Here is a 25,393-nt window from a genome sequence, read left to right as displayed (position 1 = left end):
CAGTAATGTTAAATGATCAGTTATGGAAGGAGAAAAGAGAATATGAATGTGTAAATTCAAGAATTATGTGGATTAAAGTAAAGGTTGGATGCGAGAAGTGGGTCATAATAAGCGTGTATGCACCTGGAGAAGAGAGGAATGCAGAGGAGAGAGAGAGATTTTGGGAGATGTTAAGTGAATGTATAGGAGCCTTTGAACCAAGTGAGAGAGTAATTGTGGTAGGGGACTTGAATGCTAAAGTAGGAGAAACTTTTAGAGAGGGTGTGGTAGGTAAGTTTGGGGTGCCAGGTGTAAATGATAATGGGAGCTCTTTGATTGAACTTTGTATAGAAAGGGGTTTAGTTATAGGTAATACATATTTTAAGAAAAAGAGGATAAATAAGTATACACGATATGATGTAGGGCGAAATGACAGTAGTTTGTTGGATTATGTATTGGTAGATAAAAGACTGTTGAGTAGACTTCAGGATGTACATGTTTATAGAGGGGCCACAGATATATCAGATCACTTTCTAGTTGTAGCTACACTGAGAGTAAAAGGTAGATGGGATACAAGGAGAATAGAAGCATCAGGGAAGAGAGAGGTAAAGGTTTATAAACTAAAAGAGGAGGCAGTTAGGGTAAGATATAAACAGCTATTGGAGGATAGATGGGCTAATGAGAGCATAGGCAATGGGGTCGAAGAGGTATGGGGTAGGTTTAAAAATGTAGTGTTAGAGTGTTCAGCAGAAGTTTGTGGTTACAGGAAAGTGGGTGCAGGAGGGAAGAGGAGCGATTGGTGGAATGATGATGTAAAGAGAGTAGTAAGGGAGAAAAAGTTAGCATATGAGAAGTTTTTACAAAGTAGAAGTGATGCAAGGAGGGAAGAGTATATGGAGAAAAAGAGAGAAGTTAAGAGAGTGGTGAAGCAATGTAAAAAGAGAGCAAATGAGAGAGTGGGTGAGATGTTATCAACAAATTTTGTTGAAAATAAGAAAAAGTTTTGGAGTGAGATTAACAAGTTAAGAAAGCCTAGAGAACAAATGGATTTGTCAGTTAAAAATAGGAGAGGAGAGTTATTAAATGGAGAGTTAGAGGTATTGGGAAGATGGAAGGAATATTTTGAGGAATTGTTAAATGTTGATGAAGATAGGGAAGCTGTGATTTCGTGTATAGGGCAAGGAGGAATAACATCTTGTAGGAGTGAGGAAGAGCCAGTTGTGAGTGTGGGGGAAGTTCGTGAGGCAGTAGGTAAAATGAAAGGGGGTAAGGCAGCCGGGATTGATGGGATAAAGATAGAAATGTTAAAAGCAGGTGGGGATATAGTTTTGGAGTGGTTGGTGCAATTATTTAATAAATGTATGGAAGAGGGTAAGGTACCTAGGGATTGGCAGAGAGCATGCATAGTTCCTTTGTATAAAGGCAAAGGGGATAAAAGAGAGTGCAAAAATTATAGGGGGATAAGTCTGTTGAGTGTACCTGGTAAAGTGTATGGTAGAGTTATAATTGAAAGAATTAAGAGTAAGACGGAGAATAGGATAGCAGATGAACAAGGAGGCTTTAGGAAAGGTAGGGGGTGTGTGGACCAGGTGTTTACAGTGAAACATATAAGTGAACAGTATTTAGATAAGGCTAAAGAGGTCTTTGTGGCATTTATGGATTTGGAAAAGGCGTATGACAGGGTGGATAGGGGGGCAATGTGGCAGATGTTGCAAGTGTATGGTGTAGGAGGTAGGTTACTGAAAGCAGTGAAGAGTTTTTACGAGGATAGTGAGGCTCAAGTTAGAGTATGTAGGAAAGAGGGAAATTTTTTCCCAGTAAAAGTAGGCCTTAGACAAGGATGTGTGATGTCACCGTGGTTGTTTAATATATTTATAGATGGGGTTGTAAGAGAAGTAAATGCGAGGGTCTTGGCAAGAGGCGTGGAGTTAAAAGATAAAGAATCACACACAAAGTGGGAGTTGTCACAGCTGCTCTTTGCTGATGACACTGTGCTCTTGGGAGATTCTGAAGAGAAGTTGCAGAGATTGGTGGATGAATTTGGTAGGGTGTGCAAAAGAAGAAAATTAAAGGTGAATACAGGAAAGAGTAAGGTTATGAGGATAACAAAAAGATTAGGTGATGAAAGATTGAATATCAGATTGGAGGGAGAGAGTATGGAGGAGGTGAACGTATTCAGATATTTGGGAGTGGACGTGTCAGCGGATGGGTCTATGAAAGATGAGGTGAATCATAGAATTGATGAGGGAAAAAGAGTGAGTGGTGCACTTAGGAGTCTGTGGAGACAAAGAACTTTGTCCTTGGAGGCAAAGAGGGGAATGTATGAGAGTATAGTTTTACCAACGCTCTTATATGGGTGTGAAGCGTGGGTGATGAATGTTGCAGCGAGGAGAAGGCTGGAGGCAGTGGAGATGTCATGTCTGAGGGCAATGTGTGGTGTGAATATAATGCAGAGAATTCGTAGTTTGGAAGTTAGGAGGAGGTGCGGGATTACCAAAACTGTTGTCCAGAGGGCTGAGGAAGGGTTGTTGAGGTGGTTCGGACATGTAGAGAGAATGGAGCGAAACAGAATGACTTCAAGAGTGTATCAGTCTGTAGTGGAAGGAAGGCGGGGTAGGGGTCGGCCTAGGAAGGGTTGGAGGGAGGGGGTAAAGGAGGTTTTGTGTGCGAGGGGCTTGGACTTCCAGCAGGCATGCGTGAGCGTGTTTGATAGGAGTGAATGGAGACAAATGGTTTTTGATACTTGACGTGCTGTTGGAGTGTGAGCAAAGTAACATTTATGAAGGGATTCAGGGAAACCGGCAGGCCGGACTTGAGTCCTGGAGATGGGAAGTACAGTGCCTGCACTCTGAAGGATGGGTGTTAATGTTGCAGTTTAAAAACTGTAGTGTAAAGCACCCTTCTGGCAAGACAGTGATGGAGTGAATGATGGTGAAAGTTTTTCTTTTTCGGGCCACCCTGCCTTGGTGGGAATCGGCCGGTGTGATAATAAAAAAAAAATATATATATATATATATATATATATATATATATATATATGTATATATATGTATATATATATATATATATATATATATATATATATATATATATATATATATATATATATATATATATATATATAATATATATATATATGACCACGAACGAGTGGTATAGATCAATAACAACACTGCGACTAGCCAAGGACTCGAACCCATGCTGCTTTGGCCTGCCTCATGATGGGCGAAAACTCATGACGCCTTAATCCACTGGACCATACAATCCTTAAAAGTAGCGCATCCAGCGGAACTGGATGTTGTACTTGTACCCAAGGACATACGATGGTGTGGATGACTCTAGGCTAATTACATTCTAGTCCCTGTTTGGTGTACTAGTACAACGATATATATATATATATATATATATATATATATATATATATATATATATATATATATATATATATATATATATATGACTTTAGAGGTGGACATAAAGTTTTCTGAAGTTGGTCAGTTGATTATCTGGAGTTTGAAGCCTATCAACTACACATGGGGTCATTAAGGCTGCATGTAACCTATTCACCACTGATCAATACTTTGAATGCCTAAAATAGAGATTAAAGTATACAGTCTGAGTATATATACACTGAGAGACATGCATCTGTCGGTATACATATCCGGCAGCCTAATCAGGAAGAGAAATTTGAAGAAATTGATGTAGGCTTTTAATGGGACAAAATATTACGGGTGGCACAGTTGTTTAGTTAGAAAAGGATGGAAGGGTGTAAATAGAGGTAGTAAGTGTGTAAGGAGTAATAATGGGAAGTGTGCATACCTGAAACACAGCCTGTACGAGGGAGCCTACTGAAGTATGGAAGATCCTCAGTGTTGCTACCCAGTAGTTGATGCTCCAGCTGCTGGGGTCTTTTATCCACTCCAGGGTCCTGTAGCAAGTAACAACCACACTTTAGTTACTGGAAGCAAGTAACAACCACACTTTAATTACTGGTAGCAAGTAATGACCACAGTTTAGATACTGGTAGCAAATAGCAACCACATTTCAGATACTGATAGCTAGTAACTACACTTCAGTTACTGGTAGCAAGTAACAACTACACTCCAGCTACTGGTCACATTACACATGAATATCAGCGCTACAAGCTAGTGACTGCTTCTACATCTAGACTGCGCTAAAAATATCCTTAAAAAATTCAACCAGCAGAGGTGGATAACCATACATATAATTTTTTTTTTATTTAAAACAGTGCGATACAAATGACAGAAATATATTAAAAAGATACACGACAAAAGATTACTGCACTAGAATCGCACTTAACCCGAGACCTAATAACGACACCATACAGTACAGTGGTAATACACACTCACACACACCACACCGTATGTTACATTGGTATTACACTCACACACAACACACCGTATATTACAGTGATAATACACTCTCACACACAACACACCGTATATTACAGTGGTAATACACTCTCACACACAACACACCGTATATTACAGTGATAATACACTCTCACACACAACACACCGTATATTACAGTGGTAATACACTCTCACACACAACACACCGTATATTACAGTGGTAATACACTCTCACACACAACACACCGTATGTTACATTGGTATTACACTCACACACAACACACCGTATATTACAGTGGTAATACACTCTCACACACAACACACCGTATATTACAGTGGTAATACACTCACAACACACCGTATATTACAGTGGCAATACACTCTCACACACAACACACCGTATATTACAGTGATAATACACTCTCACACACAACACACCGTATATTACAGTGGTAATACACTCTCACACACAACACACCGTATATTACAGTGATAATACACTCTCACACACAACACACCGTATATTACAGTGGTAATACACTCTCACACACAACACACCGTATATTACAGTGGTAATACACTCACACACAACACACCGTATATTACAGTGATAATACACTCTCACACACAACACACCGTATATTACAGTGGTAATACACTCTCACACACAACACACCGTATATTACAGTGGTAATACACACACACAACACACCGTATATTACAGTGGTAATACACTCTCACACACAACACACCGTATATTACAGTGGTAATACACACTCACACACAACACACCGTATATTACAGTGGTAATACACTCACACACACAACACACCGTATATTACAGTGGTAATACACTCTCACACACAACACACCTATATTACAGTGGTAATACACTCTCACACACAACACACCGTATATTACAGTGGTAATACACACTCACACACAACACACCGTATATTACAGTGGTAATACACTCACACACAACACACCGTATATTACAGTGGTAATACACTCACACAACTCACCGTATATTACAGTGATAATACACACTCACACACAACACACCGTATATTACAGTGGTAATACACTCACACACAACACACCGTATATTACAGTGGTAATACACTCTCACACACAACACACCGTATATTACAGTGATAATACACTCTCACACACAACACACCGTATATTACAGTGATAATACACTCTCACACACAACACACCGTATATTACAGTGGTAATACACACACACACAACACACCGTATATTACAGTGATAATACACTCACACACAACACACCGTATATTACAGTGGTAATACACCCACACACAACACACCGTATATTACAGTGGTAATACACTCACACACAACACACCGTATATTACAGTGATAATACACTCTCACACACAACACACCGTATATTACAGTGATAATACACTCTCACACACAACGCACCGTATATTACAGTGATAATACACTCTCACACCCAACACACCGTATATTACAGTGATAATACACTCTCACACACAACACACCGTATATTACAGTGGTAATACACTCTCACACACAACACACCGTATATTACAGTGGTAATACACTCTCACACACAACACACCGTATATTACAGTGATAATACACTCTCACACCCAACACACCGTATATTACAGTGGTAATACACTCTCACACCCAACACACCGTATATTACAGTGGTAATACACTCACACACAACACACCGTATATTACAGTGGTAATACACTCTCACACACAACACACCGTATATTACAGTGGTAATACACACTCACACACAACACACCGTATATTACAGTGGTAATACACTCACACACAACACACCGTATATTACAGTGGTAATACACTCACACAACACACCGTATATTACAGTGATAATACACACTCACACACAACACACCGTATATTACAGTGGTAATACACTCACACACAACACACCGTATATTACAGTGGTAATACACTCTCACACACAACACACCGTATATTACAGTGATAATACACTCTCACACACAACACACCGTATATTACAGTGATAATACACTCTCACACACAACACACTGTATATTACAGTGATAATACACTCTCACACACAACACACCGTATATTACAGTGGTAATACACTCTCACACACAACACACCGTATATTACAGTGATAATACACTCTCACACACAACACACCGTATATTACAGTGATAATACACTCTCACACACAACACACCGTATATTACAGTGATAATACACTCTCACACACAACACACCGTATATTACAGTGATAATACACTCTCACACCCAACACACCGTATATTACAGTGATAATACACTCTCACACCCAACACACCGTATATTACAGTGGTAATACACTCTCACACACAACACACCGTATATTACAGTGGTAATACACTCTCACACACAACACACTGTATATTACAGTGGTAATACACTCTCACACACAACACACTGTATATTACAGTGGTAATACACTCTCACACACAACACACCGTATATTACAGTGGTAATACACTCTCACACACAACACACCGTATATTACAGTGGTAATACACTCACACACAAAACTATACATTACAGTGGTATTGTTTTATTTGTTAAAGAACATCTCTAACAAGGTTACATATTACCAAACATCAAACACTGAAAATTATGAAGATTGTACAATAAAACAGAGATAAACAAAAAACACGCACAATGACACACATACACAAGCACACACATTACACTACATGAGACTACATCAGGCACATACTAGGTGAGGTTTCTGCCTGTCAACACACACGTTACACTACATGAGACTACATCAGGCACATACTAGGTGAGGTTTCTGCCTGTCAACACACACGTTACACTACATGAGACTACATCAGGCACATACTAGGTGGGGTTTCTGCCTGTCAAACACGTATGCAAGACTAATTCTAAGATCTCAGGTGCTTAACAGAGCACCACGATACTCAAAACATTAATATTGGCGATTATCACGAGATCTTAACATACATAGGTATTTACTATTCAAAGAAGGAAACGGGATAATACTAAAAGTCACTATAAAAACATCCAATATAACAAAACAAAACTACGATGTGATATTTTACATCTCAGCAAAACAAAGAAAAATAATACAAACTAGTTACATGTAATAGAATATTACTGAAAAGCACACTGTAACACAGCATAAAATATAACATAAAATAAAAACCAATTGCTTATGCTAGGAAACACTTTTTACCACTTACAATTGAATCAAAAACAGTAAAGACACCTATAACATATTTGAGTCTCATTGAAAATTTTCACCATAAAGTCCTTGAAATGATTTATACATGATAAAAAATATGCAATCGTAGTGCTACATATTTCTAAATGATAACTGTGTAGTTGCTGAAACCCTCGGGGTAATAACCCTATTGCCTCTAGATATCAAAACTCAATTATACATCCATATAAACAGCTCTCCATGCTCACACCCAAGTCTAGGAAAATAGCCCGTCGTATCCCCTTACCCATTTTGCAAATCCCATAAATCCCTTAATGTGAAATTTCGATAACCCTCACTAAAATCTCTCTCCCATCTCCCTCCATACACCCCTTTATTTCTACACTGTGTCCTATAAAAAGTTGCTGCCAATGCATTAATTCTTGCACGCACGTCCGCCTCCCTCATAGCCCACATCATGTATATATAATCCGTAATCATATACCCAATCGCATTCTCAACCCTTTTATTCACCCCAGTTATATCTAAACTTAAAACCCTCAAAACCTGCAAACCCCCTCCCCCCACTAACCTTAAAACCTTACCCATCCAAACCCTTATAAGTTCAATACAATCGCAAAAATATACTGTATGATAAATAGTCGCCAATCCTCCACAATCCTTGCATTCCCCATCCTCTCGTATTCTCTTATAGAATAAAACCATTCCTGACGGCAAGATTCCATGTAAAAATCTATACATAACTTCTCTGACTTTAGGTTTTAAACGCAATTTATTTAAACGCCCCCAAATATTATGCCAATCATACATCGGATAAACTCCTTCTACCGCCGCTACCAGAGCCTTACCATCTGCCCTATCAAGATTTCTCAATTTAATTTGTGAGTGATCCCTCACGTTTATGAAGACCCGTAACATTGCCTCACCCATCATGAACTCCCGACCCCCCCACCACCGTCGCATATCCTGATGTATCCTATGAAGACCGTCTTCTTTCGCCCTCCCCCCCTCCCGCTTATAACTATGTTTTAAATACATACTTATTATCCTCTTTTCGACATCTATAAGACCCAGCCCTCCACGGCCAACCGGGAGTGTGACAACCGCTCTACTTAACCATTCGCTCCCTGTTCCCCAAATGAATCTAAAAACACTTTTTTGTAACCTTTTTAATTCACAACGAAGTATCGGAAATATTACCGTAACATGCCATAGTTTACTATATAATAGCACATTCGTTGTTATCACCCTTTGTTGCAAACTTAAATTAGCAGCTCTTAACCCACTAAGACGCTTCAGAACACTATCAACGATACGCACGGAATTTATTTGTTGTGCTGACTTGATATCATTTACATGAACGATCCCACATATCTTTATTTGGTCCACCCTTTCCCACCTTTCAGCTACCATTCCTTCCTCACGCGACCCTTTTCCAAGATTCATATACTTTGTTTTCCCCATGTTGATCGTCATGCCAGTAGCCTTTTCAAAAACTTTCACTAACTTTTCTACCCGAATCAAATCCATGTTTTCTCTCACCAAAATCGTCGTGTCGTCGACATATCCAACAATGCCCGCTCTCCCATCCCTTACATTACCCATCCCCTTAGCTTCCAATAAAACCCTTATCCCTCTATAAAAGGGATCTTGAAAACAAGCAAAAAAAATTTGTGAAAGGGGACAACCTTGACGCAAACCCCTTCCCATCTGAATCCGATCTCCCAACCTCCCATTCACCTGCACACGCAAAGATGCCTCCTGATACATTAATTTGGCCCATGATATAATTTCCGCCCCAAACCCCTGCCATCTCATTATCTTCCATAACGTCTCCCGTTCCATACTATCATATGCCGCCTCCCAATCTATAGCCAATACCCTCCCCCCTCCCAATCTTACTCTTTCTTCAATAAAACTTCTAATCATACCGTGACCTTCATACATAGACCTGCCCGGCACCCCATATTGTCCCTTGTCAATCACTTTGCCCAGGACTTTTTTTATTCTGTTGGCCAAGATCCTTCCAAAAATTTTATAGTCCCCACATAATAACGAGATTGCACGATAATCTTTAACCGTTAATGGCTCGCCTTTAGGAACTAGGACGACCACAGCCAACCTTTGTTGTTCCCCTAAAACCCCATCCCGCTTCATGATATTGAATAAACGTACCAAAAACCCCTTTAAAACGTTCCAATTTTGAAGATAAAAGTCGCTGGGCAACCCATCTATCCCTGGCGCCTTACCCAATTGCGCCCCAGATAAAGCCTCCCAAGTCTCACACTCCGTTATCGGCCCTCCCAACATCAAACGATCATGCTCCTCCAGCTCACAACGCACAAACCTACCGATTGACTGCAATGCAATTTCACTTATTCCAACACTTTGCGTTTTCAATTTAACCCAAGCATCAATATACCCACTCATACCCTCCGTCGTCGTCAACACCTGATTCACTCTATACCCCTGCATACCTACCTGGACATTCAACCCCATTAACTCCATTGTTTTGCGACGTCTGTGTTGATTCCTCAACACACACGCCGACGGCCGATCTCCCCACAAAACCTCTTCGATTCCACCCTTAAGCCTTTCCCCATCAAACCTTTCGTTTTGTAAATTTCGTAGTTGCTCCTTAATTCGTTCAATTTCTGTAACAGGATAATTAGCATTCGCTTGTACATAGCAGTCGCGCAACTGCCCCTCTAAATATCGTTGGAAACCATACTGTAACTGATTATATCTCACTCCCTGACTAATATAATATTCCTTAATTCGCTTTTTGGCTATCGTTTCCCACCAATTAACCAAAGCCACATCTCCAGGTGCTTCAACCACAAGGCATTCCCACAGATGCCCAAAAGACAAACGACTTTCCTCTCTCTTCAATAACTTTACATTTAATTTCCAAAATGACGGACCCCTTCTAGGCACACCCGCAATATCTACATCCAGTACAACTCCTCTATGATCCGAAAAAAACACATTTATCACACTCACTCTCCGCACTGTAACCGCATAGACACGTACATTCTATCCAATCTCGCCGCATAATCTCGTCTAATGAAAGTATGCTCCACATTGCCACCCCCCCCCCCACACATCCATTAAACCCACACTCGTCAATAAATCTCCCAAAAACCCCAAGCAACAACCCGCTCCTCGAGGCTCCACGTCTTTTCGTCGTATTACACAATTCCAGTCTCCCCCTATTATCGCTACATTTGGTAAACTACGTAGATAATATACTAATACATCTTGTACAAAATGAGTTTTAAGTCGTACATCTCCCTCGGCCGGCCCATATACACCTACAAAACTTATATGTACTCTACCCCATAACCCATCCACCCTAATCACTCTCCCCTCCCCCCTTTCACTATGGCGTACTACAAACGGGCTATTTTCCTTTACCAGAATGGCGACGCCTCCTTTTAACCTCGTCGCATATTCCATATACACATCGTAACCATCCATTTCTAACTCATATCCATATCGCTTTTTGGCTATCGTTTCCCACCAATTAACCAAAGCCACATCTCCAGGTGCTTCAACCACACTGTGTATTGTGTAACTCATATCCAATTCTGTAATTGTGTTCTTGGATAAATACCACATCCACATCTAGACGCACCAAAAATTCATTAAACCACTTTCGCTTCCGCTCAGATCTCAAACCGTTAATATTTATTGTCAAAACCTTAAAGTCAATTAATGGGATTTTCCTTTGGTTCTAGGTATAGACTTTTCACTTATACATTTTACACCTCTATCCCTCTCCCCTTTTTTTGGGAATCACCTTGATAAACTCTTGTTTCGTGGATTCACTGTTCTCTTTCCTCTGTACATCCGCCCAAGACTTTTTCCCTGGCCTTTGGGCAGGAGTAAGCACGTCGTCTGAGTCTGATGGGGTCGCAGTTCGCTTTCGCGTCCTACCCTCCACCTGCATTGGGATTTCTTTAGTACTATCATGATGCACCTCCACTTCTGCTATATTCACCATCATACCATGCGACACACCAGACTCAATGCTTTCATCCGTCGCCTCACCATGATGCTCAACCGATCCCAAATTTGCACCTGGATCCTCCACACGGTTGACGATCGACTCGTCTAACAATACATCCAGTGCCTTCACTAAAGACGCCGCTACATCCTCGTCCCCCATAGTGGGCAGAGTCTCTTCAAATACTTTATTTATGTCCAGTGACGGTGATTCTTCTCGCTGTTTTGCATCCTCCAAAGCATTCTCCTGCGCTTTTTCTACCTCTTCACTCCAAGATGTCCGTTGTCGAGACGGGTGAGCATAAGACTGTTCTCGTCCCTCAACTTCCTCGACCTCTTCCGGTTGTTGCTGTTGCGATATTTGGAGATTCCCACTACGCTTACCACACTGTGCCGCTATGTGGTCATGCGACCCACACAGCCGACACGTACGACGTTGCCCCGCATATGTTACATATACTTGAGTTCGAAATGCTTGCAACATAATATAGGACGGTATGGGATGGCGTAAGGTCATCTATAAATATCAGAGTAGTCTGTGGTATCCTCTCGCAACCTAAAGCCCAGACAAGAGACCTGAAATAATGCTCTACAGACAATCCAACTGACACATTCCCATTGTAGAAATGACTTCTGCAACCATGACAGAGGCTGCATACTCTGGAAAAAGAGTCCGTCTTTTAACAGTATGTGTACATCACTTGGTGGCTTTCTTCTAATAAATTATATCTCTACGATTGGTACACCTCCTGATCTGCAGATTCTTAACGTTGCAGTGGCTCACCTTGCTGTCTCTAACTAGCAGTAAAGTTGTATTTCACCTATATAGGATGCACATTCTGAACTGCCTAAATTGCGAAGGATGACAATCCAAGAGAAAAATTTTAATCTCTTATTATCCAACAACCCAGACACACCTGCTAGCCACCCTGACGGAATCACTTTATATCCCAAAAAGGACAGGAGACTGCAGGTTTGGGACTATACACCTGCATTCACATTGGCTGACACTTGTATTACATGCTGTGGTGGGCAGCAGAGTTGTGCTGCTGATCATAGGAAAAGAGTATCTGCCTAATAAGCAGCCCATTGTCCCAGCAGCATCAAAACCCCCCGGGCCCTGAGTAAGGGGTTCCAGGAGTTTCATATAAGAACTGGGTTCCGAGCACATCGAAGCAACTAGAGATCCGAGAGCTGGAGCCTTCGTCTTCCACTGTGTCAGTGTGGTGCTCAAGTGGGAAATGCTTCCTGCATATTCACAACTGTGGGAAGCGCTAAGCCCGTAGGGGTTATACAGAGCCTGATTTGTTCCAATTAAATAAAAGGCTGGATCCCCGGATCAAGAGCCCTTCACCGGTATTGAGGCAGTGAAAAAAATATTTATACTATTCCCCATATAACTAACAACATAACACCACTTATTATATATAACACCAATTACAGATAACACCAATTATAGATGACATAAGTCAGATAACACCAATAATAGATGACAAATTATGGATTGCATCAATTTTCGGTAACACCAATTACAGATGAAAAATTATAAATTGCATCAATTATAGATAGCACCAATTATAGATTGTACTGATTAGAGATAACATCAATTGCAGATAACATCACAGTTATAGATAACACCAATTATAGATGATATCAGTTATAGATAACGCCAATTACAGATAACACAAAGATGACATCAATTATAGATAGCACCAATTATATATAACAAATTATAGATATCAGTTACAGATAACATCAATTATAGATAAGAAGTTATAGATCACAAAAACTATAAGTAACATTAATTAGAGGTAACATCAGTTACAGATAATATCAATTATACGTAACATCAGTTATAAACAACATCAATTATAGACAATTAATTTTCATGTAAAACCTGAGCATATTGTTTGTTCTAAATGCTGTTAAAAATATACATTGTGATTCTAACTGGCTTAGAATAAATACTGAGATTCTGACTGGCTTAGAATAAACGCTGTGATTCTGATTACCTTAGAATAAATACTGAGATTCTGATTGGCTTAGAATAAACGCTGTGATTCTGATTACCTTAGAATAAATACTGAGATTCTGATTGGTTTAGAATAAACGCTGTGATTCTGATTGCCTTAGAATAAACACTTGTTCTGACTGGCTTAGAATAAACGCTGTGATTCTGATTGTATTAAAATAAACACTTGTTCTGACTGGCTTAGAATAAACGCTGTGATTCTGATTGCCTTAGAATAAACACTTGTTCTGACTGGCTTAGAATAAACGCTGTGATTCTGACTGCCTTAGAATAAACACTTGTTCTGACTGGCTTAGAATAAACGCTGTGATTCTGATTGGCTTAGAATAAACACTTGTTCTGACAGGCTTAGAATAAACGCTGTGATTCTGATTGGCTTAGAACAAACACTTGTTCTGACTGACTTAGAATAAACGCTGTGATTCTGATTGGCTTAGAACAAACACTTGTTCTGACTGGCTTAGAATAAACGCTGTGATTCTGATTGGCTTAGAATAAACACTTGTTCTGACAGGCTTAGAATAAACGCTGTGATTCTGATTTCCTTAGAATAAACACTTGTTCTGACTGGCTTAGAATAAACACTGTGATTCTGACTGACTTATAATAAACATTTCTTGGAGAAGTTACATTAGAACAATTTCTTAGACCAACAAAGCTCTTGTATGACGCCTATTTGTGATTACTTAGAAACTTAGAAACACCTGTGGCAGGTTCTGTTAGAAAGGAGCTAAGAAAAAAACAGGGCAAGCATGTGTCACGTTTCGTTCTACAGAGTGAAATGTCACAGATCTAAACAATGTTACAACTGAGCGAAACGATGACACAATAGAGTGAAACGTTGTAACAGTAGATCGTAATATTGTTACAACTGAGCAAAACGCTGACACAAAATCATCGACATAAACGACCAAATATTGGAAGGGAGAACAGAGGCAAGGTTATTCACAGCAGCAGGAAGAAGATAGTGCTGAGAACACAACCCTGAGGGACGTCTTCAACCTGGACGCAGTAGGATAACAGTGAAACGTTGTCAGAGTAGAGCAAAACGTTATCACAGGCTTGTTGCGCACCTGTCTTTCATTTACCATGGGCAGCAGCACAATACTGAATGCTACTGTAAAAATCCTGTTTGAATAACAAACTTACATTTGCTAATAAAAATTACTATGAATAAAACCTATGTTTCCCAGCCTTTTTTGAGTGGTTTATTAGCCTTTTCACTGTTCTCGCCATAGGTTTGGCGAGGATAGCAATATTGCTATCCACCCCATGAAAATAACCACGAGCCACTCAAGGGGTCCGCGGACCCCAGTTTGAGAACTACTGAACTAGGCTGTTTAATAAGTTGACCCACCAGCTCAGGAGGGCTTGTCCTGGGATGAACAACATCAGTATTTTCTTCGCCTTCTTCAGCAGTGTCTGGTTCTTCAGCAGGCGGGACTCACGTCTGTGGATATATGACTATTAGTTGTAAAAACTAAGCGTCTGAAATTGCATGACAAAAAATTGCGTGTGTGTGTGTAATTATCTGAGTTTGCGAGTGGTTGAGCCTCAGCCCTTGGTCCCGTCTCTTAAACTTCCGTCCAGCTAACATAACTGATCCTCGCCATATTTATTTTAAGCCCTTCATGTAGAGTTTGCTTTCCCCGTGTTGTTACTCAGCTCATAAAACCCATTTACCACCTCCTTTATTCAATGAAGATATACTTCTCAATACATTTGAATTTCATCTGTGTGTGTAATTTACAACCGTGTAATCTAAATCTTGTATATCCGATAAAGAGCTCAGCCTTGTCTACCCTGCCTATACCACGTAGTATTCCATACATGGTGATCATAGTTCTCAGTTCTTCATTCCTCTGGCAACATAAGAACCAGTTTTCTTATTTTCTTTTTGTAGTTTATTTCCCCTATCTCAGGTACTCCTTTGTACTGGTATCATCAACCTTGGTAACTGATACCTACAAAGGATTTCAAAAGACGCGAAGAAGCACTAGAACATACCATCTCACTTCCTAGTATTTGCTCACATATTTCTAAACCACTGTGGGTACCATACAGGCGCTGCATACTCAACAACGAGTAGCAATTATAAGGTATAAAGTGTTTTCAATAAGTATTTAAGATTCCCAAAAGCCACTCTCATATTTGCAAGCTTACCCTGTGCTGATGATGTTCAGTTTATACGTGTCTCGGGAGACAGGCTTATTATAATGGTTATATATCAAGATATTTTTCTTGAACTGTTACTGTAACTTACCTACCCGTCCCGCTCCACCCTGATGATACTCTGTCTTCCATTAGCTTACTCCGTTTCCACCATCATAAGTTTGCCTCTTTTTATAAGATTAAATTCTAGTAGCCATTTATCCGACCATTCCTGAAGTCTATCCAAATCTTATCGCAGCCTTCATTCATTCTTTTTTAAGAGTTAATGTGCACAAAAGGCCTTAAATTAGGAACTTTGCATCAAAGTTCCGATATGCCATCCGCTTCAAAGCCACTGTTAAAAATCACCTTCATTGTGATTTTGACAGCAATATACCATGATAAAAAAAATCGTGAAACCTACTGTTTTCATCTACTCCTACCCTGTCATTATTTCAAGTGTTTTCAACTCCCGTATATTGTAAGATGTACGGGAGTTTTTTTTTTTTTTTTTTTTATTCGCCGGTATTCTCCCGGCCCGGGTCTTTTCCAAGTAGTGGTGACCCGGCCTCGGCTCCCTATCTGGGGAGTGTCTCGAGACTTATGTCTCCCATGAGAGGAGGTACAAGTACCCCCTCATCTTTGGGACCAACTGTCCCCAGGCCTAGCCACATTCCCCGCCCTCACGGGACTCGTAGGGAGAAGCTAGGCCTCTAAGTGTACGGGAGTTGAAAACAATCCCTTCTTTCAGACTTAGCTGCAGAAATAATTCTCACAGGAACATAATTATACTACATCGTTATATTTCGTATTGTAATTTAAACAATTAATACTACTCACCCTGCTAAAATAAACAATTTTTTTTTGTGATATTTTATAATTTTAACCTATATCTATGTGTTTTCTAACGCGGGTCTTAGTCACATGATGATCCACAGTTGGAGTTTTGGTCATATGACCCCTGTCAACCCCTTTAAAAATTATAGTTATGATTACAACCATTTATTGAATCCACTTTATCTATCTATTTTTTTAGGTTAGGTAAGAACAAGTGTTTTCTGACGCGGGTTCTTGTTAAAAACAGTATTAACAGGAACCTGCGTCAGGAAGCACTTGTCCTTATCTAATAAATACAAAATAAATAAAACTGTAAATTTTAAGTACAGTATAGTCTATTTTGTCCGAGATACTATGCATTCTTTGGTCCTTCAGATTATTGAATATCCTGTACAGTAATACTCAAATAGATTAGTATTTATATTTGAATATATGTAATAACCACTGAATACGTTGTAACAAATTGCCTTACCCATAAAAACATGTCATCATAAACCAAAGTGTTAGTTAATGTCAAAGATTGCAAACTTGAGCATTCTGATAAACCAACTTGCTTAAAGAGTCATCCAGTAGTTATAAGTTTCTTTTAAGGCTGCCAGAAATGCTCTACATAAACAGGGTCTTGAATAATGTGGATAAACTTATGTACAACTCAGGACATAAGTATCTTATTCCACATTCTGTCGGCATCACCATTCCATTTATTTTCGGCATACCAATAACGTCAATTAATCCTCTATAAAAATTATTATTATTATTATTATTATTATTATTATTATTATTATTATTATTATTATTATTAACTCGTTTAACCAGGTCATGTAACTGCACCAAAAACGGTATAGGACCCAACAATGATCCCTGTGAATCTCCACTAGCTACGCTCTACCATTCTGACATCTTTTCTATTACCGTGACTGTTTTCTAGTGCTCAAGTATTCCTTTATTCTTTCTTAATACCCCAGCTTCCTTCTCCATTAAATGCTGAATAGCCTTCTGTGTCACTGTATCAAAAGCCTTCCTATTCTAGGAATATACAGTCGACCCATCTGTCTATCTCCCTTGCATGGTGCTTGTTAATTGATCACATGTCTGAAGTTAATAGCTGATAACCTTTCACGTTAGAATCCATGCAGATATTCCGTGAAGAATAGTGAATCTTGCATTTTTCAGGTATTTAACGTCTCTTTCGTATTATCTTTTCCATCATTTTGCATGTTATCCTAGATTAAAGAAGCATACATATTGTACTTTTTATGTGCCCATGACATGTGTTCCTCAAGTCCATTGTTAAAAATAATTGTATTTTATATACCCAAAGCCTAAACATAAAGTTTCTTAGGCTCGTCACATTTCTAGAATATTTACACCATACATCTATGTTTCAGTCATATGGCGCTTCCCATGTCATTAATAATAAGAGTGTGTATGAAGCACTTGTTTTTTTGCACCAGAGACCACTGATCAGCTTGACCAGGAAAGATGCAATAAACCTCAGTGGAAATACCTGAAGATGCCGGAGAGAGAGAGAGAGAGAGAGAGAGAGAGAGAGAGAGAGAAGAGTCTCTTCAGTGCACCACTCCAACAAGATCAATGAAAGTGTGGTGTTGTTTGGGCGCGGTTAGTGCCTGGGATCACAGTGCTGGGAGTCACTGTTGAGGGCCAGTGCAGGGGGCCTAGTGGGGGTGTTGTTGGGGGGAGGGACATGAGAGGAGTGTGAAGAATTCAAATTCAAATTCAAATTCAAATTCAAAGTTTATTCTCTATAAGGATTACAATGCTGAGTTTACAGAAATTTGGTTATTGTTTGGTTTACATGTAGTAAAATTGTGATTACAGAGCGTACCACTAGAACGCTTAGCATGGCTAGGCATTTCGGGCATACTTAGTTTTATTCTTAATTGTAAAATATTACAAATTATGAGGTAAGTTGGTATTATGGCTAAGTGACTAAATACTAGTTTGTGAGTTTAGCAATGTGAATGCTTTTGTTTTGGCACAGTACATAGTTTCAGTATTGGAGTATAACAGGATTCATTATTTTAAGACTGAGATTAATATTTCTGTTTATGGTCAAATGAGTGAGTGAGTGTAAGTGTGAACCACCAGGTGGTATTCGTGTAGTTAGTTGACGGGGTGTATCAGGGAGATAAGATGTTTTCTAATGGTAGTTTTGAAGGTGATGAATGTGTCTGCAGTTCTAGAGTTCTCAGGTAGGGTATTCCAGATTTTAGGGCCTTTGACATACATTGAATTTTTGTAAAGGTTTAGTCGGACACGGGGAATGTCGTAGAGATGTTTGTGTCTGGTGTTATGCCTGTGGGTTCTGTCACAACTATCAAGAAAGCGTTTTAGGTCAAGGTTGATATTAGAGTTTAAGGCCCTGTAGATATAGATTGCACAGTAGTAAGTGTGGATGTACTGGACTGGGAGTAAGTTTAGATCTATGAAGAGTGGGGGGGGTGTGTTGCCAGGGATGGGATTTAGTGATTATTCTTACTGCAGCTTTTTGTTGGGTTATTATTGGCTTTAGGTGTGTTGCTGCAGTTGATCCCCAAGCACAAATAGCATAGGTGAGGTATGGATAAATAAGTGAGTGGTATAGTGTGAGAAGGGCATTTTGCGGCACGTAGTATCGTATCTTGGAGAGGATCCCAACCGTTTTGGATACTTTTTTGGCTATATGCTGGATATGGGTGCTGAAATTCAGGTTGTTGTCAAGGTATAAGCCTAGGAATTTTCCCCCATTATTTCTGGTAATTAGAGTGTTGTCAATCTTAATGTTAATTTGTGCATCTCCTGCTCTGCTACCAAACATAATATAGTAGGTTTTGTCAGTGTAAGCTTAAGTTTATTGGCTGTCATCCAAGTCGATATTTTAATCAGCTCCTCATTCACAATGGTGTTGAGGGTGGCAAGATTAGGGTGAGAGATGACATAAGTTGTGTCATCAGCAAAGAGAATGGGTTTCAGGTGTTGGGATACGTTTGGAAGGTCATTGATGTATATGAGGAAGAGCAGGGAGGAAGAAAAGGCATAAAGTTGCAGAGGAAGCTCTTATTACGGCAACATTTCGCCTTGGGTAGAGCTTTATCATGTTTTTGTGTAGAGCTGTATCAAGTCATGTTTCTCTGCGTAGAGCTTTAGCAAGTCATGGTTCGCTCTTTGTAAAGCCTTAGGAAGTCATGTTTCGCTGTGTAGAGCCTAGCAAGTCATTCGCTCTGTGAAGAGCATTAGAAAGTCATGTTTCGCTCTGTGTAGATATTCAAGTCACATATGAGATGCTGGGATGAGGTCATTAAGTGCATATTTAGGTTAAACAAACATTTAGTCTTTTTTTATAGTGGCCTTGAGGGCACACGGATGTTATGGACACACATTTTCGATACGTTAATGTGGATATTAACTTACTATAACCCCGTGGTTAATAGCACACAGCTCTGTTGGTGTGAGAGTACATATGTATACAACAAGAGTATGGGGATGGATGTTGCTGTTGAATCACTGAGGAACTAATAATACGGCCTAGGATGAAGGAAGCTGTGTGTGCATGTGTTGTATGCTGTATCCTCAGCTCTTCCCCGGCCCTAACTCAGCTCTTTCCCGGACTAGGGTGAGTCAGTATTCCTCAGGGATTGCAACCCCACCGTTCACGACTTCCTCCTAATCCCCACCGTCACACATGTGGCACGCTGCCCGCTCAACCGTGACCCACCCAGCCCTCTCGTGACATACCCAGCCCCACTCCCACCTGTGACCCAGGCAATCGTCCTGTCAAAGCAAGAAACATCAGGTGACAGCCATAATGAACCACAACCATCAGTACAATGTCAAGAGTATCGCCAGAAAACATAGCCCACAGGAAACAACACAAGCCTTTATTATGGAAATGTTATGCTCATTGAAAACATTAAGACCAAACCGTCTTCATAATAAAATCTAATAAAGTGCTGCGCCGCTTACAGCGTCTTTGGCATGTACTTGTGTGTTCAATGTGTCTTGTACATAGTTCATATGCGCTGAGTGTTAAATATATATACCAAGACCTATCAAACCCGGCCACAACTAAAATAGAAAAATGTAGCAAAGACTGTAACAAAAGAAAGAATCCTAGGAATCAGGATGAACAATCTCACACAACTGAACTGCTAACACTGCAGCAAATTCGCTGTATGCCAATAAATAGCGGAACCGAACAAACTAGAAAATACCTTAGACCAAAGGACCTAAAATCTGGAACACCCTACCTGAAAACTCTAGAACTGCAGACACATTCATCACTTTCAAAACTACAGTTAGAAAACATCTCCCTGATCCACCCCGACAACTAACTACATAATAACCATCTGGTGGTTCAAAATTACACTCACTCACCCACTGACTATAAACCCAGAAATACTAATCTTAATCTTAAAATAATAAATCCTAACTAGTCATAAGTTTGCCTATGATACTCAAATATAGACACCTTGTATTGTGCCAAAACAAAAGCATTCACATTGCTAAACTCACAAATTATGATGTAGTCACTTAGCCTTAATACCATAATCTGTAAGGATTTAATGTTAAGAATTAATCTAAGTCTGCTCGAAATGCCTAGCCATGCTAGGTGTCCTAGTGGCCCCCTCTGTAATTAGTATTTTATAACATGTAAACCACAAAATACCCAAAACCTGTAAACCCCACATTGTAACCATTATAGAGAATAAACTTGAATTGAATTGAATTCACTTACGATGAAGATCAGGTTCGGAACATCATAGTGTCGAAGACAGTAAACTCAGATCACTATCTAATGGAAACTCAGACATACACACTCACTGGTCCTAATTAGTAAAATACACTCAATCATGAAGGTATGTTTAGTAGATTTATCTTTAACAAGAACATCAATTGAGACCCAATAAATCGTGAGCTTACTGAAATATGCCGAGAAGACAATACGATCAACGAGGACCTAACCTAAACCACTACTCCCAGAGGGTCAGCTCGCCGGCCTAAAAATATGCCGCAGACATGTACCAATACAAATTAGAAGAAGGTGCAGGTTGGAAAGAGAGAGGAGTGCCCTTTATTAGCGAACACGACGAATATCAAAGCTCCTCAAAGGCAGTATATTTTCTGAAGAACGAAAATAAGCACTAGCGAGAGAAATGGAAAACACTGAGCTCAAACTGCATGCATCACGGTCCAAGAGAGACGGGAAGCAAAAAACGTAAGTGAAATTGTGAGAACTCCAAATTGCTTCTGATATGCAAAAACATTTAGTATCGGACCTTTGATTGAAGATGGAACACACGTGACGACAGCAAAGAAATAAATAGAATGCCCAAGTCCCAATACGACTCAGTGTTCAGTGAGTCATTAATCAACCTAAAGATTGACGATCCAAATAAATTCTTCATGAACGAGAGGAAAAACACTGCAGACATCTCCATGATCTCTACTACAACCATAGTCCCACGTGACTTGAAAGAGGCCATTCATTGTATGCCAATGCACTCCGCCCCAGGCCCAGACTCATGGAACTCCATATTCATCAAGAATTGCAACAACCCATTATCACAAGCCTAAATGTTCTGTGAAGGAGCCTGGTCACTGGAGTCATCCCATGGTCATTCAAAACCACTGATAAAGGCTCCATCCCACAAAATTGGCAGTAAAGCAGTTGCAAATAACTATAGACCGATACCGCTGACTTCCCACATTATGAAGATTTTTTAAAGTATTTTAAGAAGTATGATTGCCAGTCACATGGAATCGTGGCAGTTGCATAGCTTAGGTCAACATGGGTTCAGAACAGGTCGCTCTTGCCTCTCGCAATTGTTAGACCATTACATGGTCTTGGATGCACTGGAAGACAAACAAAATGCAGATGTAGTGTGTCTTTGACAGTGAGGTAACTGCACAAGTTGCGTGCAAAAGGAATAACTGAAAATGTCCTCATCTTTAGTAAATTATTATTATTATAATCAAGGGGGAAGCGCTAAACCCGGAGGATTATACAGCGCCTGGGGGGGGGGATGTGGAAGGCATTCAGGCTTAATTCGGGGAACTGGAGCACAGATTCAATTCCCTAAATCAAGAGCCCCTCACCAACATCAAGGAACCTTCCTTGAGGGGATCTTTAGTAAAGACTTTATCATCTGGGTAATCTGTAGTGCTATGAGCAGTTGTTCTAATATCCTTTAAAACTTTAATTGTTGCAGCTTAAACGATGCTTAACCGCTCACCTTTCTCTCGCTCTATGTACCAGCTATTAATAGGTAAAAGTCCAGAGCCAAAGAAACAAATAACTATTGGTCTTCTTTTTATCTTTGCAAACAAGATTCCGTCTCCATGTGTGTTGAGTAATTTTGCTTTCAGCATTTTCTCAGTTACTAGTTAATCAATTGATAAATGTTCATTAAGTTTCTTGATCAAGATGCATAGAGAGAACTGTCATTCCTCAGATTCATCAATAAAGGAGCACAGCCTTTCGAATGCAGTAGCAACGTGTTGATCCTGTGGTCGTCCACGTTTTAGAGTCGATGGTCGGTGCATGCAGATTTAGAGTAACATTTGACCACCCTAGAAAATGCCGTGCCCATATGACAACGAGAAAATGCAAACTCCCTTCCTGTAAGCTTTTTCACCCTGAAATGTGTACCTCTTCAGTACAGGAAAGACTGTGCTATAACTTAAATTGCCAGGCACACCATCTAAAGGGGACAAAAAGATACAAAACATCCAGGCCATGGGAAAACCTGGGTAGCCACAGCCACTCAAGAGAGAGAGGTTTTTTAGTGCCAGGAAGGAAAAAAAACTGGCAGGAAATGGCAGAAATCGTACACCAAATCCAGTCATTCCTGGAGTGGAATCACAGTCGATGGCCTCCACTCCAAACCAACAGATACAGATACTAATGCCGGAAAAAAAATCCCCCCCCCCCAGTACCAACAATACCACCAGTCCGATGACATTCTTCTTTGCAAATATACAGGGTCTAAAGCCAGCAACAAACAACAAAATACCTTTAAATTTTCATCAGAGTACAAAACAAATTCTGGCCACAAAATAGAGCGAAACACCAACGTCAAAGACCTGGGAGTGATCATGTCGGAGGATCTCACCTTCAAGGACCATAACATTGTATCAATCGCATCTGCTAGAAAAAATGACAGGATGGATAATGAGAACCTTCAAAACTAGGGAGGCCAAGCCCATGATGACACTCTTCAGGTCACTTGTTCTATCTAGGCTGGAATATTGCTGCACACTAACAGCACCTTTCAAGGCAGGTGAAATTGCTGACCTAGAAAATGTACAGAGAACCTTCACGGCGCGCATAACGGAGATAAAACACCTCAATTACTGGGAGCGCTTGAGGTTCCTAAACCTGTATTCCCTGGAACGCAGGCAGGAGAGATACATGATTATATACACCTGGAAAATCCTAGAGGGACTAGTACCAAACTTGCACACGAAAATCACTCACTACGAAAGCAAAAGACTTGGCAGACGATGCAACATCCCCCCAATGAAAAGCAGGGGTGTCACTAGCACGTTAAGAGACCATACAATAAGTGTCAGGGGCCCGAGACTGTTCAACTGCCTCCCAGCATACATAAGGGGGATTACCAACAGACCCCTGGCAGTCTTCAAGCTGGCACTGGACAAGCACCTAAAGTCGGTTCCTGACCAGCCGGGCTGTGGCTCGTACATTGGTTTGCGTGCAGCCAGCAGTAACAGCCTGGTTGATCAGGCTCTGATCCACCAGGAGGCCTGGTCACAGACCGGGCCGCGGGGGCGTTGACCCCCGGAACTCTCTCCAGGTAAACTCCAGGTAATAAAGTGCTTCTTCTGCAGTAAGATATACCACACTCTTCACTCGTCTCATCACTTTCTCACCCCACTCATCATTTCTTTGCTTAACATCCTCCAGTATTTTCTCTCTTACCCGGTCAGGGTACAAACCTCACACATAACTTTCACGTTTATTCACATGGTTTCTTTTCTTCCCTGCTGCGATGTCACTTTTTTTTACGACAAAACAAACGCTACTTAAAATCAACTCGTTCTCCTGACCACAAAGTACATTCTTTCTGTTTTAGATCTTTTGCCTTTCTTACTGTAAATTTCTGACAACAGATGTAGATAATTTAATAATTTAAAAAATAATTTCTGCTATTTCGTGTTGTTTTTCTTCAAGAGTAATCTGACTGGACTATCAGAGAAACTGGTGCATAGGCCAAATTATTATTATTATTATAATCAAGGGGGAAGCGCTAAACCCGGAGGATTATACAGCGCCTGGGGGGGGGGGAATGTGGAAGGCATTCAGGCTTAATTCGGGGAACTGGAGCACAGATCCAATTCCCTAAATCAAGAGCCCCTCACCAACATCAAGGAACCTTCCTTGAGGGGCATAGGCCAAAATAATATTTCTGGCGCTTGGGAGAAAATATAGGTTAAGGAGAGTAGTTGGTTGGTTCGTTAGGCTTGAAGCCTACCAACTGCAAGATGATCATTAAATCTGCATGTCACCTATACACTACCCGCCAGGAATACTTTATTCCATAAAGCAGGAAATATGAGTCAACTCTCGATGGTTATACACTAAGAAATACACGCCTCTCGGTGTATTTACAGTTTCGAAAAGTGAGTAGTGGCATTTTTCTCATCCAGTAAATGAGCTCGACAGCTTGCGCACTTAGAGCACTGAGGTCCATGGTTAGATCCCCGGTACGAGTGGAAACATTAGGACGTGTTTCCTTA

At 40.2% G+C, this 25,393-nt stretch overlaps 1 protein-coding gene across 1 annotated transcript in view; it reads right to left on the bottom strand.

Moving 5' to 3' along the window:
• Positions 1 to 25,393, bottom strand: part of LOC128698089 (uncharacterized) — a 36,091-nt gene that overhangs the window by 6,441 nt on the left and 4,257 nt on the right. Inside the window, exons 3-4 of the mRNA XM_053790193.2 lie at positions 15,006 to 15,098; positions 3,799 to 3,907 (exon numbers count right to left, since the gene is read on the bottom strand). Of these exons, the coding sequence (XP_053646168.2) occupies positions 3,799 to 3,907; positions 15,006 to 15,098 (202 nt within the window). The remainder of the gene's footprint in view (positions 1 to 3,798; positions 3,908 to 15,005; positions 15,099 to 25,393) is intronic.

The sequence above is a fragment of the Cherax quadricarinatus genome, chromosome 58, assembly GCF_038502225.1.
Source record: "Cherax quadricarinatus isolate ZL_2023a chromosome 58, ASM3850222v1, whole genome shotgun sequence".
Lineage (NCBI taxonomy): Eukaryota > Metazoa > Arthropoda > Malacostraca > Decapoda > Parastacidae > Cherax > Cherax quadricarinatus.
The sequence above is the reverse complement of the archived record's forward strand: the minus strand, read 5'-3'. Positions and strand labels throughout refer to the sequence as shown.